A 17,069-nucleotide genomic window follows, 5' to 3' on the forward strand; every position below is an offset into this window, starting at 1 on the left:
AGTACTGATTCAATAGGTCTTTGCTTCGATTTCCACGTCCAGTAATAAAAATTAAGCGATATTATAACAAATCGGGATAATTGGCATTCGTGCCAGTTCGGCGATAAGATTGTCTATAACAATAAAACCGGTCAAATGCCAGTAGAACTTAACGGTCACTGAGGGTACGACGTGACACTACAAATTCCGTATATTTGTCACTCTATTGCTACGTGTTTGAGACATAAGGTCAAATAAGCGCCAGCACTGATTACACCATAGAAAGTTTCAACGAATATTTTGATGTTCCTTTACATGAAGATCTTAATGTCAAGGATCCAAGAGACCCTATAAGTTTTCTTTATGATGATCAATCCGTCAGTACCTTCTCTTTAAAGCCTTGTAATTTTTATTGCGTTTCAATTTTCAAAGCGTTTATTTTTAAGACGGTTATACCTATTTTATTCTGTATAGGAATTTTGAGGATGTGTGATGTATACCAATCCGCATTATGCCAGCGTGGTGGACTAAGGCCTAACCCATCTCAGTAAAAGGAGGCCCGTGCCCAACAGTGGAACAGTATATAATACAGGGTTGATATTATTATAAACCTATTTTAAAGGCTAGTAACGATGATTCTCTGAAGCTATAAATACTAGCTGTTTCTCGCGATAAAATGTAAATATAATATGTTAATGTGTATTAAATTAGATCCATATGTGTTAATCGGTTTCCGAGTTTACTTCAAACATCCATACATCTTGAAACTTTTGTTTTTTATAAATATAATTAATAATAAATTCTCATGAGACCACGGAAATCATTTTGTTTTCCAATAAAACGAACATGCATCTTCATAAAAACATCAGATGAGATCATACGATTACTGTTTTTTCTATCGATTGTCATTTGCTGATTCTATCAGTCTTTCTTCCAACTTCATTGCACAACATACAACCCTAAACAAACATGATAAGGCATGGTTTCCATTGTGACGTTAATAACAATACACTCCTGTTAACCCACGATGGAAAGTAATTTGGGTCAAATGGAACAATGTTCCTTAAATTGTTCCGCGTATTTATTACTGTAATTAAGGCGACGTACCATGTTGTGGCCTGATTGCTGTATAACGAGTTGAGTCTTGAAATAAATGCATTTAAATATATAGCTTGGTAAGAAACCATAATATTGTGCTTAGTAAGTCCATTTACGTAGTTCAATGACGGTTTCCACTAATGCGAGAATTTGCGGATGAAACACCTCAGTCCCCTCCGTGATCACGAAGGCTGCAAAGTCTTCGAAACTTTGGAAGAAAACCAAAATATTAAAACTGCATTAAAGTCCGAAAAATGGTTTAATTTTAATGCGAGGCTCTTGGTGACAGTTTCTAGCAAGGGCTTATTACCTGAGTGCCGAAACGTAATGTTTTCTTCATTGTGCCCCCTCAAGAAGTGAGACCCCGTAGCAATTGCTCCGTTAATTCTCGTAGGGGGTGACGAAGAGCCCCATTGCACAGTTGTTTCTAGAACTAATGAACCGCTAGGCACTATTCCAAAAAACTTATAAATCACGTGGTAAGGAGCTCGGCGTTTAGACTTACACCTGATACATTCTAATTATAGTTCAAACGAATTTGATTCAGTTTATGTTTCAAACATTATCAGCGGCATCAAATCCACTTCTCATCATATGCCTCTCCTATAGATTTCCTGGAAACTGGAGTCTGGTTTTGGTACTTCCAAAATGTACGCTAGGGTAGAATCAAGCTATACCTGAAATTGGAAGTAACTAGGGTAAGAAAAATCGGTTAGTATCGTCAAATACCTACACTTCACTTTTCGTACGATCATAAATGGAGTTGTCATGTCGACTATCAGTAAAGTTTCTCGATAGCTAAATAGGTACCTTATTGGGTTTGAGAGCAGCAACATTTTTGAAGCTATGCTCTTGGGAATTAAAAGATTAATGAGATTACGGTACGCCTAAAAATATTGTAGATGTTTCTGAACAGCTTGCTATTTCCACTTTTTTTATAAAGGATATGCATCTAATTCTACTGAAGTTTCTTCTGGACTGTTCCTTATCATATTCGCCTTAAGAAGCACATTGCTGTGCCACATGAGTCTAAATTATCATCACACTGACATTGAACTATTATAACGAATACAATTCAAAACAATTAGACCACTACGCGATTCTATCAGTCGTCCTTAACATTTCAGACAAACATCACCTCGATAAAAATAGGTGTTCCGTAATCACAGTGTGCCATTGAAAATACAAAATCTGTAAATGCTAAAATTAAATTAGTTTGTTGTATTCGGAATACAGGATTTGGATGCGTAAGAAAATTTTGAAACGAAGTCCTATTTGAAGTGATAGTGATAAGTTACACGTGATATACCAGGAAGCATATACGATAATATGCAGTCTTACTTAAAAGCTTGTTTTAGCGTTAAGACTTGGTTAAGAATTGCTTAAATAGCTGTCAAAAACATCACCGGTTCCTAGTTTAAACCTTATTAAGAGGCAAGATGGCGGGTTTTGACTCACAGCTGATCGAGTAAATTTGTATTTCAACTAAGCATAGCTTTGCGAAATTTTTATAAGTAAGACTGATGATGTTTTGGCTAGTTAGCTTTTGGACTTAATATTCGGTACCAATTCTCTGAGTCCTACTTATTTTATTCTGAGATTCCTTCTCCCCATTTGCATGAATTTGTTTCCTGGCATTAGATCAATTAAGTGTTGTTATCTAATTATGTAGCAAATTAATTTAGATCGTGTTTGAAATTATTTACGGATAGAAGCTCTGAAATCTTTTTCAATGAACTCATAGAAATATCCCAGTTTGTATTAGATAGAAGATGGAAACTTTAAAAAAGACTATATATAGTATCTTTATCCCCTTTTGTTCAACTTTTTAGCCGTTGTCTAGTAAGATACAAAAGGCTGTCAAATGCAGTTGCAACCACGTTTCAAAGAAGTAGCTTCAATATAGGTTAGATACGGAATTTAACAAAAGAATTAGTAGATATTATAAGTAATGATTTTTGTTCGCGGTTTCGTCTGAGTTACAGGTCCTTCCTGTGAAAAAAATAGCTTATGACACTTGGGCCTAATATAACTTAGTAGTATTTAATTTTCTTGACTAACTATGTAGTCAGTTATGACTAATTGAATAATTAAATAATCAGTAATAACCGAATAAATAGTTAGTCAAGTAAATTAAATACAGAGTTTTTAATAATTACACTCTGGAATTCCTGAAGGAATATTATGAACATCGATACACTAATGCACCCGGATTTGCCTAACACATTTAAATAATATTAAACTTACCATTCCTTAAAGCATATACGTTTATACAAAATCTGTTTCCTTGCCTACAGGATTTACGTAATATTTTTTTCTATGTTCAGAAGTTATTGAGATTATTTATTGACAAGGTCTTGCCAAAAACACTTTTATCAGTATTTTCTTTTTCGATTCCAAATTTAACAAAGTATTAAAAATACTTATCATTAAAGTATAAATTAAGAAACTGCATTAGTGTTTATAGAAGTAGCAGATGCAGTGATAAACAAAGATGGTGAAATTAAACTTGATGTTACTATTGGCGTTGTTAATACAAACGGTGGGAGTGCTAAGTAGAGATGTGAGTGAGAGTGAGAGGGCTGCGAGGGCGGCGTTCGTTCAAAAACTGCTGAACAAACGGAAGCATTTGGAGGGAAAGCTACGGCTGGTCGGAGGCGCAGACAAGTACGAAGGTAAGTTTACATTACAAGCTTGTGTTTATGGATACTGAAATATGATGTTATGGATTAGGTTTATACTCTAGACGGGGGAAGAGATTCTTGTTAGTTAAATAACTATATACTTTAATGTCTTTGTTGTTAGTATATATTGGGTTGTCCTAAATACAAAAGTAAAAAAATTAAAAGAATAATTATTAAAATTGTTAAGACTGACTAATTAAGATTTTTGTCATCCTGTGTATAATGATAATTATGAATTAAGATTGCATGAATAAAATATAAACATCGTGTATTAACAAAAACAAGCACCTCATGGGCATTTTTAAATAATCACGGAATTCAATTGGAAATTAAGTAAAATACCTGAAATGAAATTGACGTTAATACATATTTCGCAGTGATAGGTCGTGGTGAAATACTGAATGCTTAAGTAGAGTGATTATTCATTTATTATAATAATATGTGAAAATGATAAATGCATACTACCATTAAAAATGCATTAAATTAATGGTCGAATATCGAGCACTACATTTGGGAAATACTGCAAATCCTAAAATGTGATTATATGAGTTAGCCAATTACGGTTGCAAAGATCCTGTTACCAAGCAAATATATTCCAGGTAATGTTTACATTTACCACGCTGGGCAATGGGGAGCTGTCTGCGACGACTCCTGGGATGATGCTGCAGCTCGCGTAGTTTGCAACGCCTTTAACAAGACAGGAGTCGCCACGGTAGGAAGCGAGTTTGGAGAAGCTGTTAGTAAGTGATGTCATTTAGATATTGGTTTATTATTTTACTTAACGTGTCATTTATCTCGATACCTGAGCTTATTTCTGCCTCGGTGGTGTAGATAGATATACAGTACGACTGTAGTGCTGACTCAAGTTTGATACCCGGGTCGGGCAAAGTGATGTTGGATTTTTCTACTCAATATCAGCCCGACCGATATGGCGATAGGCTCGCTCTCTAATACATAATGGGATGGTATACATGCGGTGGAAAATGAGTGCACCAATTCCGCTTATACCCTTCGGCGATAAAAGCCGTAGATGTGTGGTTGTTTACGCTCACAAATTAATCACAAAAAATAAATCAACAACATTTAAACTCCAATTATTTTCCGCAGATTTTCTGAAGATTCTGTACTATTATATCAATAATTCAAATTATTTTTCAGGGAAATACTGGATGGATGACGTAGTATGTCAAGGTGATGAGACATCACTAGCACAGTGTATTTTCACTGGCTGGGGATCCTCAGACTGCGATGCCAGTGAGGCTGCTGGAGTCGTGTGCGTAGATAAAGATGATTACAGCGTTCCTTCTAAACAAATAAAGGAGAAAGGAGCTAAATTACTTGATATTCTGGATGTTCGGACTACAAGCTTGAGATTGGCTGGTGGGAGAAGTAACTTAGAAGGAAGAGTTGAGGTGAGATATGGAGCTACACTCTTAGTGAAGTAAATTTTAATGTTTTGAATATGTTCGCAATGCCCACTTATGCAACTGCGCATTGACAAAGAACGAAGATGTTATGTATAACCAGTTTATTCTAACGTCCGACTTCAAGAAAAAATCTATAATTGATAAACTACAAATTTCCAATATACAACCGTCCTTACTTTTCTTCTATTTAAACAAGATTTCTAAGTAAACCACCACCAAGACTCATTTAAACTGACCATCTCTCCCAGATCTACCACAATGGTACCTGGGGCAGCATCTGCCCTGAAGGCTGGACAATATATGAAGCCTTAGCTGTATGCCGTCACCTAGCTCTTGGTCATGCGGTACAAGCTCTTCAAACAGATTACTTCGGCAGTTCCAAGCTGGTTTTGAATGGCGTTGAATGCGAGGGAAACGAAACGAATTTATTTTTCTGCAGGCATCAACAGTACGGGAAAGTGTTCTGTCCTAGAGAAAATGGTACGGTTTGGTTTAAGTTATTATAGATCTGATATTTTTTTTAATCAGTTTGCTTTCTCGATGGCGTAGTTTTAATGCGTTCAAGATGTAAGTATGAATACCGCGCCGAGGTCCTGGGTTCGAACCTCGGGTCGCGCCAAAATAGCTGAGTAGGATTTTCCATAATGATTTCTTATGTTTACGCGAATGTTAGACATTGAAATAAAACTAAAAACTATTTAACGGATTTTATCGCGGTTTTTTATATTATTATTTTCTCCCGACGTTTGAGGATTTTCCATCTTAAAAATTACTCAGTCGCAGCTCGGAATCAGGAAGTTGGCGGTATGATACTATAGTGTCTCGGAACGCACGTAAAGCCGTTGGTCCTGCACCTGATCACTCTCTGGTCACGACGAATTGTCTTCCCACCGTACTATGAGAGTGAAGGATAGAGAGTGCACCTGTGTATTTCACAATTCGAATTTCATACTTAGGGGTCACTATTGTACGCAACACTAAATATATCTAGTTTAGCTTACTTACATTATCTCCCTACCAATATTAGTTACTAAAAAATAATTCTGGCGATTGTTAAGTACGTCATTACAATCCAAATTATTTAAAATGTCAGAGCATAATCCACCTCTAAATTAGCAATGGAATTGAACGCAAAACCCAAGCTTTATTAGGCGAAGGCGTTTCTAATTGCAAAAGTGCTTTTAGAAATTCTTCGGACATTTTTCTATTTATTTAAAGTAATTAAATTAAAAACATAATTAAGACAATATTAGAATAATTAGTAAGAGCACTTAAATAAAGATAAATGCGTTTTAAATTATTGTAAGAAAGATTGGTTAAATTTGTTCATTGTAATTCTTTGTCGTTAATCAATGTAATGCAACTTTTCTTCATTCAATTCAAGAGCTTTTGAACTTCGTCGCTAAATTTAAATGTGATTATATTATAAGTATTTGTAATAGCATTTTATCAAAAGATTTCTCCAAAAGCCAATATGATATATATATAAATGACCTAGTTAGATTAATTGTGGTCCTTTATTTTTTAAAACTAATTCCGTTAATACTAAAGAGGCACCCTTATTAATAACATGCAAAAGTAAAGTCTGTCTGTAACGCCTTCACGGCAAACCTCAACTCATTGGTGGTAGGTGTCTCATATGTGAAAGTCTGCCTAGTTTGGTACCACCGCAATGTCTATTTCTCCGCCATGCAGCAGAGTTTAGTCACTGTTGTATTTCGGTTTGAAGGACACGGTAGCCAGTGTAACTACTGAAGATAATAAGACTTAACATCTCGTGTCTCAGGATGGCGAGCGCAATAGTGTTTGTGGTGTTTATTGGCGGTCATATCGCTTACCATCGGGCGAACGGCAGGCTCGTCTCGTCATTCAAAACCATTTTAAAAAAATACCTCAAACCGATATTGATGAAATTTCGTTTCGAGTTTTCGAGTTTTCTAGAAAGGACATGGGCCACTTTTAATATTCATGCGCCAAATTCATGCAGATAAAACCGCTAACAAAAGGTAGTAATCGCATCTTTATTCATAGAAAAATAACAAAAAATATTATTGCACTAGTTTAGCTCTCTAACCTTTTCTTTTATTTACAATAAAAACGAGTGTGGAAAAGCCACGCTTGTTTTTTCCCTGCTACTTGACGTCGGTTTTCTCTGACAATGGTAGTGCCTCGAATGAACCAGCCTTTTATGTTATACATAATTAGTTACAATGTGTTTCTAGATTCACGTAATACAACATGCTATTGAGCTGGATGTTCTCTTGATACTAAAACATATTTATTATTTATTGCTTTTGATTTCCGATCTTATATCATAATCACAAAATATGCACACATAAGGTCATTTTCGTGTGATTTAATTATACTTTCGAAAATAACATCCTTGAGAATTGAACCTAAAACTCATTGTTTCAGTTTGAGGATGCTGCGTAATAATATAAATAATCGAAGAGAGACCTAAAATTATATCTAAAGACTACGTTTTTCTACCATCGACTAGTTTAAGAAGACCGTTAATAACCTATTTAGCTTACTGAGTAACTTAATGTCAAATGTCATTTTCAAGAAGATAGCACGTCGTTTCATTTAGTATAGTAATGCAATGTGAAAATGACCCTTATAAATATTTTTTTATTTATTAAATATAATCTTACAGCAGTTACACCCAATACCATTGTATTTGCATTGTCATATAGCTAATTCAAATATAGATTGTTATGTATAGGTAATTCATATAGGCAATATATTATTAGTTAATGTTTCCATAGCTACTCTTATGAATTCCATATAATGTAGAATTTACCTACTTATGAATTCATGTTCTAAACCTTAAGCTGTAAATGTAAATAGGTTATTGCTTTTAACATTGGAATGTTTAACTTTCCAGAACATGTAGCAGCTGTCGTTTGCTCTCATGAATTGGCAGATTTAGAACTAGACTCGATGGTAATCGAACGTACTGCCCATCTGCAAGATGTCATGATGTTCCAACTACAGTGCGCTATGGAGGAAAACTGCTTGAGCAAATCGGCTTACGAGGTATATCATCTCAGTTATTCTACTTTTCTTAATCTTAGTAATCCTACTTTTCTACTGCTTGCTTGTATTACACCCCAAAGTGGGGTCGATGCAACAAACATTGTATATGATACCAGAAGGATTTGACCTAATTTTGTAGTCGATCGGTTGATATCAACCACAGCTTTGGGATTAAGTGGGCAAAAAATTCACACAGTGTTCAACCAGAGAATAGAAACCAAAATCCTCCATCCCTGTACACTATTAAACCAACGAGATGACTAATTACGCTAATATAAAAATATAAACTCTAACCCCCTTATTCATAGACGTTATTTATCAAAGGACGGAGCATTGCTGTTATAACAAGTCTATTTCTCAGCTTTGTTTATCTGACAGCTAACTAGTTCAAGTTATATCTCAATATTAGCCAATCACAACGGCGCGGAGTTATGTCTACGCACTGCGAAGGCTGCCATGCCGTAGTGACTGAGAAACAGATTTGTTATCACAGCAATGCTCCATCCTTAGATAAATAACGTCTATGAATAAGGGGGTATATCTTTATAAAATAAAATAGTTCTATAGGTATGTACAATGCTTCCTCAGATTCAGAAACACAACCCCGACTGGCAGTTTGAGACTCGTCGGCTGCTTCGCTTCACAGCGTCTTCGCTGAACAAAGGCAACGCGGACTTCAGACCCTATCTACCAAAGCATCTTTGGCAATGGCATCTCTGTCATATGTAGGTATCTAAATATATATATGTCTTTATAATGGGAAACTATGATGATGTTTGTAATAAACTCCTTTTTTAACGTACTGGTAAGTCAGTAATCACTTTGTTATTTATATTTATTGAAACAGGTGTGCATCAAATATTCGTATTTTACTGTAGGTATATATAATATCTATTAAATAATGATTTCGATGTATTTCTTAAGTCTTTTATATGTTTAGACGATTTTGAAAGTGATTAAACAATTAAATAACTATGTCTCTGGTTTGTTAGAATTTTTTTTTTGAAGCTTATTGACTAATGTCAATTTTGATTGAAATTAAATAACTTGTTTACAAATATATGTTTAGAAAACAGGAAATAGAACGAATAAACATTTCCTGTTTGTTTGAAAGATATATGGGAACCTTTCTGGTATATACGATAGGGCCATTACAATAATTCAGTTGCAAGGTACTTACAATTCACTGTGAATATGTTTTTCATAAATATGCCTTTGTGTCTGAAGAGTGGGCAGAGGTGACCGACTTTTTGCCATATAAGTCCCGTCACATGATGTGATAGGGGCCGAGCCTATCGCCATATCGTTAACTAATTCCAGACTCCGGGATGAAACTGAACAAAAAAACCGAAACCCGAGATTCGTACTCAAAACCTAAACGTTGCAATGGTCGTATCGCGTACGCAATACACGAGGCATCCTTACTACATTTTTGCTCAGCAAATTTACGGCACTGGCGGTGTTAGGTCATCTTTTATCTGTTTGGGCGTATAGCCATCCATTTATAATCTAGATTTTAAACCTTATTCCCTAGGCATTACCACAGCATGGAAGTGTTTGCCACGTTCGATGTGCTAGACCACACCGGCCGTAGAGTCGCTGAGGGTCACAAGGCGTCCTTCTGTTTAGAAGACAATACCTGTCAGCCAGGAATCGACAAGCAATATTCCTGCAAGAACTATGGAGATCAAGGTATTTTGACTAGCTTAATCTCAGTTGTATATTATAAACCGCGTAGAGGTTGCCAAGTAAAAATTTAATTCATGTACTTGGGTCTACGGTTTTTCAGCTACGAAAAAATCAAACTTGTAATTCAATGCTATCAAAAGAATAACCATTTATAGAGGCTATAATGTCATTGAAACAAGACAACTTGCATATGAATGGTAAAGGGTCCATATAACCCGATTCCTACCGGTTTTCCTTTATGTAGCATCTAATTATCATCAGAACGATTTGCAGACCGCGTTTTAAGCATATCCATATTGTGTCGAGTTCTCTTTCGAAAAATTTCACCCTTCGCCACTGCTGCACAGTGTTTGCCAGCAAAAATAGATTATGCGTCAAGACGGACTGTTACATACGAAAAAATAACCACCTAGTAAAAGCATATCAGCTCAGAACTTATATTATTATACTGAAATAATTATACTGAGTGGTCACCTACTGGTCACAGCCCCGACCAACCATTTTTTTTAATTATTTGCTATTTATGTCTACTATGTTTGTCGAATGTCCGCACGACGAATGTCCGCAGGTTCAAGTCCCAAGGGCACACAATTTTCTAAAAATTATGTGTGTATTCTTTGTGAATTACCGCTTTCTTTAACGGTGAAGGAAAACATCGTGAGGAAACCTGTACACCTGAGAAGCTCTCTATAGGAATTTTGAGGGTGTGTGAAGTTTACCAATTCGCATTAGGCTAACGCGGTGGACTAAGGCCTAATCCCTCTCATTAGTAAAGGAGGCCCGGCCCAGTAGTGGGACAGTGCATCATATATAGCTGATATTATCATTATATAATAATAATAATAATATCAGCCCTGTAATGTATACTTGCCCACTGCTGAGCACGGGCCTCCTCTACTACTGAGAGGGATTAGGCCTTAGTCCACCACGCTGGCCTAGTGCGGATTGGTAGACTTCATATATTATCATTACTATAATATTATGTTTATTTATGTTGCGACTGCGACTAATAAATCGTTTTACTTCTTTCTACTTTTTGTCTATAAATGAAATTTCAGTAGTTTTAATACAGATTTTGCTGGATACAGGGCAGTTATTTGACTACGTAATGCTGTTACGTCCACGTTTGAAAAAAAATAAAAATAGCGAGCGAGCCTACGAACGTAACAGTATCGATTTTAAAAGCGATGCATTGGCATTTGGCAAATAAAGGCTTTGTGTACACATTTTGTTATAGTTAATAAAAATCAATTGATATAAAGAACAATGCGTTAATGGTATTTCTATTAAGTCAATGGATTGCTTTTCGGACAGAAATATTTTTTGATAAACTGTAGTTGCAACAGTCTCTCTACCTATATCTTTAGGGGAAAAAGCAGGCTTTGTATACACTTTTTAGAATAGTTAATAAAAAACAATGCCTTAATGGTATTTCTATAAAATCTTTGGATCGCTTTTAGGACGGCAATAAATTTTGATAAACTGTAGTTGCACCAGTCTCACTGCCTATATCTTTCTGGGAAAAAAGTAACATGAACAATTCACAGAAAATTAAACTTAACTAAAGCAAAGTTCTTTGACAATGTTTAAACAAGTCCCGCATAACAATGAGCGATGTTATACTTCAACTGAATGCAAAATAAAAATATTCCAAACCTTTGTTGGTACAAACGATAACATTTTAAATCGCAATTTTTTAAAAAAATCTTCCCGACAAAGTAATGAGACAAAGAGCATTCCCTTGTATGCAATAAAAACAGTGTAACGAAGTTAATTGTATCTATAAAAGCTTGGAATGAACAAACTATCAAAGATAAAGAAAATGAGAATGTACAATTGCTTTGGCACCTATTGTGGAAGAGTAATGGAAGTTTTAATCCTAAGATTCTTCGGTTGGATAGTTCTAGACCAACTTTTGTGTATAAAAAAATATCAAGTAATCCTTTAAGGCAGTTTTTTTATACGTGCAAGGTAAACCCCAATGAACCTGATGGTAAGTGGAGTTGGGGCCAATAGAATGTCGACTGACGAGCGATTACCCCTCGGCAGTTGACACAATTATGCCGGTCTGTTGGAACCAGATATACACAAGCTGATTTCAGAACGCGATTCACTTACGTGGGTCACTATGGCGGGTTTTAACACCTTGGGTACTCTGATCGCTATCCGGGCGGATATAAAATATATCCTACCACCAACAATTTGTGGAATACACACGCACACACTAGCCTTTAACCCCGAAAGGATAGCCAGAAACACTTCTAATGCATTGATATAAGGCGAGCCTAACACAATGTTGGGCACAAATTTCAGCCACCCGATATTTCAACCCGAGATCTCCGAGCAATGGTTCCGCTCACGCAATAACTACGCCACCGAAACAATTGTCTATAAAACTGTCTATGTTCCAGGCATTTCAATCAACTGTTCCGATGTGTACCAGTACAACATAGATTGCCAGTGGGTGGATGTGACGGATGTCGCGCCCGGAGATTACAGATTCAAGGTACGGTTAATACAAGGTATGGCCTATTAAGCATACTATGAGTAAGACGGTTATTGTGCTTGAATTTCTTTGATAAAATGCTTTTTTGCACTTTTTTTATCGGAGCTTGATAAAGACTTCACTGCACCTGATAAGCGAAGTGAAGCCTAAAAAAGGTGCCAATCGGCTAAAAAGTAGCATCCTCGGACGGTCGGCAGTCATGCTGAACTGCATAATTGCTTCTTCAACCTACGCATGAAGGACCCCAAATTATAGGAAGGAGGGAACACATATGCTGGCAAACCATTCGGTCTGATGGTGCGGCACTGATTTGAGTTACTGAACCGAGTAATTAAGTATTAAGTAACAGACTTGTTTATAAAAAAACTGATTTAGCGTGTTGTAGTATAGCGTACCTAACTAAATAACAAGCCGATAATCTAGCGAAGGAAACTTCTTGTTGTCCTGATTATGTTTGATCGCAGTACTCACCATGGGGTGCAGTGGCACTCGGTACCTTGCCGGCATAAAAAGTAGCAATTTTTTCCAGGTGTCAGTGAACCCCCACGCTCGGGTTCCTGAGCAGAGCTACCACAACAACGCAGCCTCCTGCCAACTCCGGCTCACAGAAACCTACGCCGCGGTCTTCGGCTGCAGACTTGAAAGACCTTAGACTAAAATCAACTCAGTCATTACTAAGTCAATATAGATCTATATAATATATAAATTTTATTGCTTTGAATGACGAGACGAGCTTGCCGTTCGCCTGATGGTAAGCGATACGACGGCCCATAAACAGTAGAAACACCATCCCAAACCTTAAATTATAAAGTATTGTTTGGTATTCCACTGCGCTCGCCATCCTGAGAGATGTTAAGTTTTATTATATCCAGTAATTATACTAACTATAATGTCCTTCAAACCGGAGCACAACACACAGTATCTGGAAGTCGGAAGTAAAACTTAGATAACTACTACGTGTCAACATTTTAGGTATTCTTTAATTTATACATAACAATATAGAGCTCTTAAAAGCTTGACTGTCACCAGAAGAGTGTTATTTAATGTATACTAATTTATAAAGCCGAAGTGTTTCTTTGAACGCGCTAATCTCAGGAACTACTAAATCGATTTTGTTTTTTTTTTCACTAACAGGAAGCTACATTACTCCTGAATACTATAGGCTCTTTATCCAGGGATATAAAACGGTACTTGTGTCCCGGAATAAAATTTTATATTAGTCGTTGGTATATTTATGTACCCCACTGAGAAATTATGGTAAAACTAACAAGAGGAGATTAACTATACATATATGTGCATTACTCTATTTGAATACATTACCCTAATCAATATTATATTTATTATCTTCTTGGAGTTTTTCTGGATGACGCATTGAGTGACAGGACTCCGATAGGGGACCGGCCTATGCTTGATTTTGTACATTATTCTATATGTAATGGTTAATAATACGAAAAAGAAGCACTCCTGCGAAAACTGCATAACAATTGGTTAAAAAATGAGCGAGTAATTCATATTTAAAATATTGTAACGTGCAGAAGTGGGCGCGATGTGGGGATATCGCTTCACCTCTTTTTTTCGCACGCGTCGTAATTCCTGATGACGTCACATGTGGATATTTCGTCTCTTTTCTGTTTCTTGTTAATTACCCCTTCCACCGAAATTCAAAGACTTATAACTTGTTGATTTTTTACCGGATTTTAATAATTCCTTCTGTGTTATAATTTATATTATGCAAATATTTGATAACAGTAAAGAACAAAAATGAGTCCGGTACCCTATTAAATATTGTTCGATTCTCACGTCGAGATAATGATTTGTGCGATCCGAAATCCATTTGACTTCATGCAACCTGGCACTTCGTTTATCAATCTTACCACTCACTGCGCCATTGCAACTGACGAACTATTTCCATTGTTATCGTTACTATTTTTTGATTGTTAATAAATAAAAAACAGTTTACTTGAATATTTTATTTGCACCCTTAAACGTACTATCACAACATTGTCATTGCAAAATTATGAAAACAGAACTTGTTATTTTTCTACACAATATTAATTAGCCACTAATTATCGTCTTTACTAACGACTTGTTCATTGTTTTCATCTGAAGAACTAGATATACTAAAATAAAAAGGGAGAGAAAATAGACCGGTTCTTGAATTCCTTGCTCGACTCTTGTAATTTCATATTTTAGTTATTAGATATAAATCTAGATACATTCTTAATATCACAAGATAAAACTGTATCTAATTATACCCAATAGGTACTTCATAGTAAGCTACCATAGTTTTCCAATACACTGACTGGCAAAAATAAATGAATTATCCTGAACATATATAGAATCCCTTGTTGAACATAGGCGTATCTTACCCTTCAAACTACGTTTTCATCAAATATCTCAATATAAGTAATACTTAAAAATGGCATTAGAATCTGCCTACGCAGTCTGAAAGTGTTAATAAATTTGGATTATAATTTATTATTTATTCAGCGGTAAATGTATTTAATGTGAAACTAATGGATCAAATAAAACCCACGCATATCTCAGAAATAAATTCATTTAACTTACGACCAAATAAAAATGAATTTTCATAAACATAATCTTTCGAGAAAGTGAAACCTACAAATCAAAAATGTGATTATTTTTTTGTAGAACAGAAACCATTCCGAGGCAAAAATATCAGATAAAAAATAGTATTTTTCTATTTTCGTGTCTGTGCTTTAAAAATCTTGGCAATAAATTCAATTTTTTGACAACATGCAAATCAAGTTTGCGTTTACTTATCGCCAGACACGTAATTCAACTGGTGAAGCAAATTGAATTAATTATACTAAAGCACTAATTAAGCGCTTTAAGCGTTGATTAGAAAGCTAAACGTCAGCTTAATCGTCCTAAATTCTGTAAATCGAGGCGTTGCGATATTTGTTTTTAATCTAAAGAAACCATCTGTAGAGCTTCAGAGTATTAATTTAATGTTGCTCGATTACAAAATTCATGCATTTTAAAAAGTTGTATAATTGTAAAATGTAGATATTGTAGCCTTGACTTTGCGGATAACCAACACCTCAGTCCCCCCCATGACCATGAAGGCTGCAAAGTCTTCGAAACGTCAAGAGAAAATTAAAATATACAAACACCGATAAAATTCGAAAAATACTTTAATTTAAAAATAAGGAAATATTACTACGTTAGTCATTAATAAAGACAATATTACAAATTAAACTTACAAACTAATATTTACAAAACATCTAAATGCTATACACCCTTGATGGTTCCATAAATAAATAAACGTACCTACAAGGTATTTGATCCAACCCACAGATAATATTAATGCCACGAGTCTGTTTGACAGTCTGTCATTGTCGTACATCTACGCACGAAATATTGCTTTTGGTTCAGACATTGTGTTCATTCACGTTCCTTTTATGTCACAATATTGATTTCATTATACTTTATATAAAAATATATGTTTACTATTTTAGTTTCATACTAAGATTTATAATCCAAATATTTCTTAACTAGTGATGAGCCTTGAACGAATCGATTTTTAGACTGTTCTGCTCATTGCTTAAACTAGTTTGCAACTTCATGAATTAATTAGCTATTAACTGTAGTGTAAATTACTTTAACGTCAACGTAAAATTTCGTCTCGTCAACTGCAAGAGAGTCGACGACCCACCACAAAAGAACTAAATTTTTTTTTTTAAATACACATTTCATACTATTGGTAACAAAATTGGTAACGCAGTAAACTTATTATTGCATTTGCTAGCCTATTTAAAATCAGTCTAAACTACAAACGGAATTGAGCAAAACCTTTTATTGTATCTAATTTGTGGTAACAGTTCATCCCTTCTTGAATTTGAGGAGTAGGATGCTGGTCGTAAGGTACACCACGATCCAAATACCGGTTGATATGAATCCAGAGTACACTGTGGGGACAGAGATAGACCATCCCCTTTGGAGCATTGAACGAAGAGATTCCGTCGATTTGGTGAGGGGCAGGACGTAACTTATCCATTGGAGGACGATGTGCATTCCTGGAATCAATAACAATTTAAAGTTAGACGGTAATAAATCCTCTTCCTAGCTCTAATACTCTTTGCACAGAGATGGATATCGTGTAATTTTTACTGGCTTACAAAATGTTTACTTAAGTAAATAATTTATCAGATAATTTTGGTTCGTTGTGTTATAAACTTATCGCTTTTTGATGTTTTGACAGGCAGTTCTTATTAATTTCATATTCCAGCTTGCTATTTTCCTTGCAGTCTTTATTAGGCAATTCCTTTGTCTCATCAGTTACATAAAATTAATCTTTAGAATTTAGAATTTTCTAGAACTAAGGAAGAACTTACCTTCAACAGGCCAGATGATGCCGCACAGCAGCACCATGGGCAAGAAGGAGCCGAGCGCTAAGTACGTAGCGGTTCTATCGGTGTCGCAGATGCACGAAACCACGAAACCTGTACAAAATGCATCATCACATTAGATGCTTTAAAAATATGTTTCATGGCAAAAGGCAGACAAGCAAACTGATTTATTAAAGTAATAGCTTAAGGTCCATTTTTCATACATTTTGTTTCACCTTTAATCTGGGTAACTAAACAAGTATTGACAAGTAAAGAATTTAAATTCACGTCTAGT

At 35.4% G+C, this 17,069-nt stretch overlaps 2 protein-coding genes across 7 annotated transcripts in view; one reads left to right on the top strand and one right to left on the bottom strand.

Moving 5' to 3' along the window:
- Window positions 1–2,178: 2,178 nt before the first annotated feature.
- LOC115444280 (lysyl oxidase homolog 2) lies at window positions 2,179–13,128 on the top strand. Of its 5 annotated transcripts, none has more exons than XM_030170002.1 (10): window positions 2,179–2,324; window positions 3,536–3,752; window positions 4,361–4,501; window positions 4,920–5,173; window positions 5,437–5,668; window positions 8,076–8,227; window positions 8,816–8,952; window positions 9,762–9,919; window positions 12,328–12,422; window positions 12,952–13,128. In XM_030170002.1, the coding sequence occupies exons 2-10, from the start codon at window positions 3,572–3,574 to the stop codon at window positions 13,072–13,074; spliced, it is 1,473 nt and encodes a 490-aa protein (XP_030025862.1). In that variant the 5' UTR covers window positions 2,179–2,324; window positions 3,536–3,571; the 3' UTR covers window positions 13,075–13,128. The 5 variants fall into 5 exon arrangements, with proteins under 5 accessions (XP_030025862.1, XP_030025864.1, XP_030025863.1 ...); XM_030170004.1 differs by having other exon boundaries at window positions 3,489–3,752; window positions 12,952–13,074; XM_030170003.1 differs by having other exon boundaries at window positions 3,545–3,752; window positions 12,952–13,074.
- Window positions 13,129–14,377: 1,249 nt separating this feature from the next.
- LOC115444254 (ABC transporter G family member 20) overlaps window positions 14,378–17,069 on the bottom strand; it is an 83,756-nt gene continuing 81,064 nt past the window's right edge. The window contains exons 15-16 of one of the 2 annotated variants that reach the window (XM_037440112.1): window positions 16,781–16,888; window positions 14,378–16,462 (exon numbers count right to left, since the gene is read on the bottom strand). In XM_037440112.1, the coding sequence (XP_037296009.1) occupies window positions 16,269–16,462; window positions 16,781–16,888 (302 nt within the window). In that variant the 3' untranslated portion in view covers window positions 14,378–16,268. The remainder of the gene's footprint in view (window positions 16,463–16,780; window positions 16,889–17,069) is intronic. The other variant, XM_030169956.2, reaches the window with a different exon arrangement.

The sequence above is a fragment of the Manduca sexta genome, chromosome 18 (genome assembly GCF_014839805.1).
Source record: "Manduca sexta isolate Smith_Timp_Sample1 chromosome 18, JHU_Msex_v1.0, whole genome shotgun sequence".
In the NCBI taxonomy this organism is placed as follows: domain Eukaryota; kingdom Metazoa; phylum Arthropoda; class Insecta; order Lepidoptera; family Sphingidae; genus Manduca; species Manduca sexta.

Coding starts and splice junctions, on each gene's coding strand:
- LOC115444280 (XM_030170002.1), top strand. CDS start 3,572: ATGGTGAAATTAAACTTGATGTTACTATTGGCGTTGTTAATACAAACG. Junction 5,669..8,075: donor GTTCTGTCCTAGAGAAAATG/GTACGGTTTGGT, acceptor TTAACTTTCCAG/AACATGTAGCAGCTGTCGTT. Junction 12,423..12,951: donor CCGGAGATTACAGATTCAAG/GTACGGTTAATA, acceptor AATTTTTTCCAG/GTGTCAGTGAACCCCCACGC.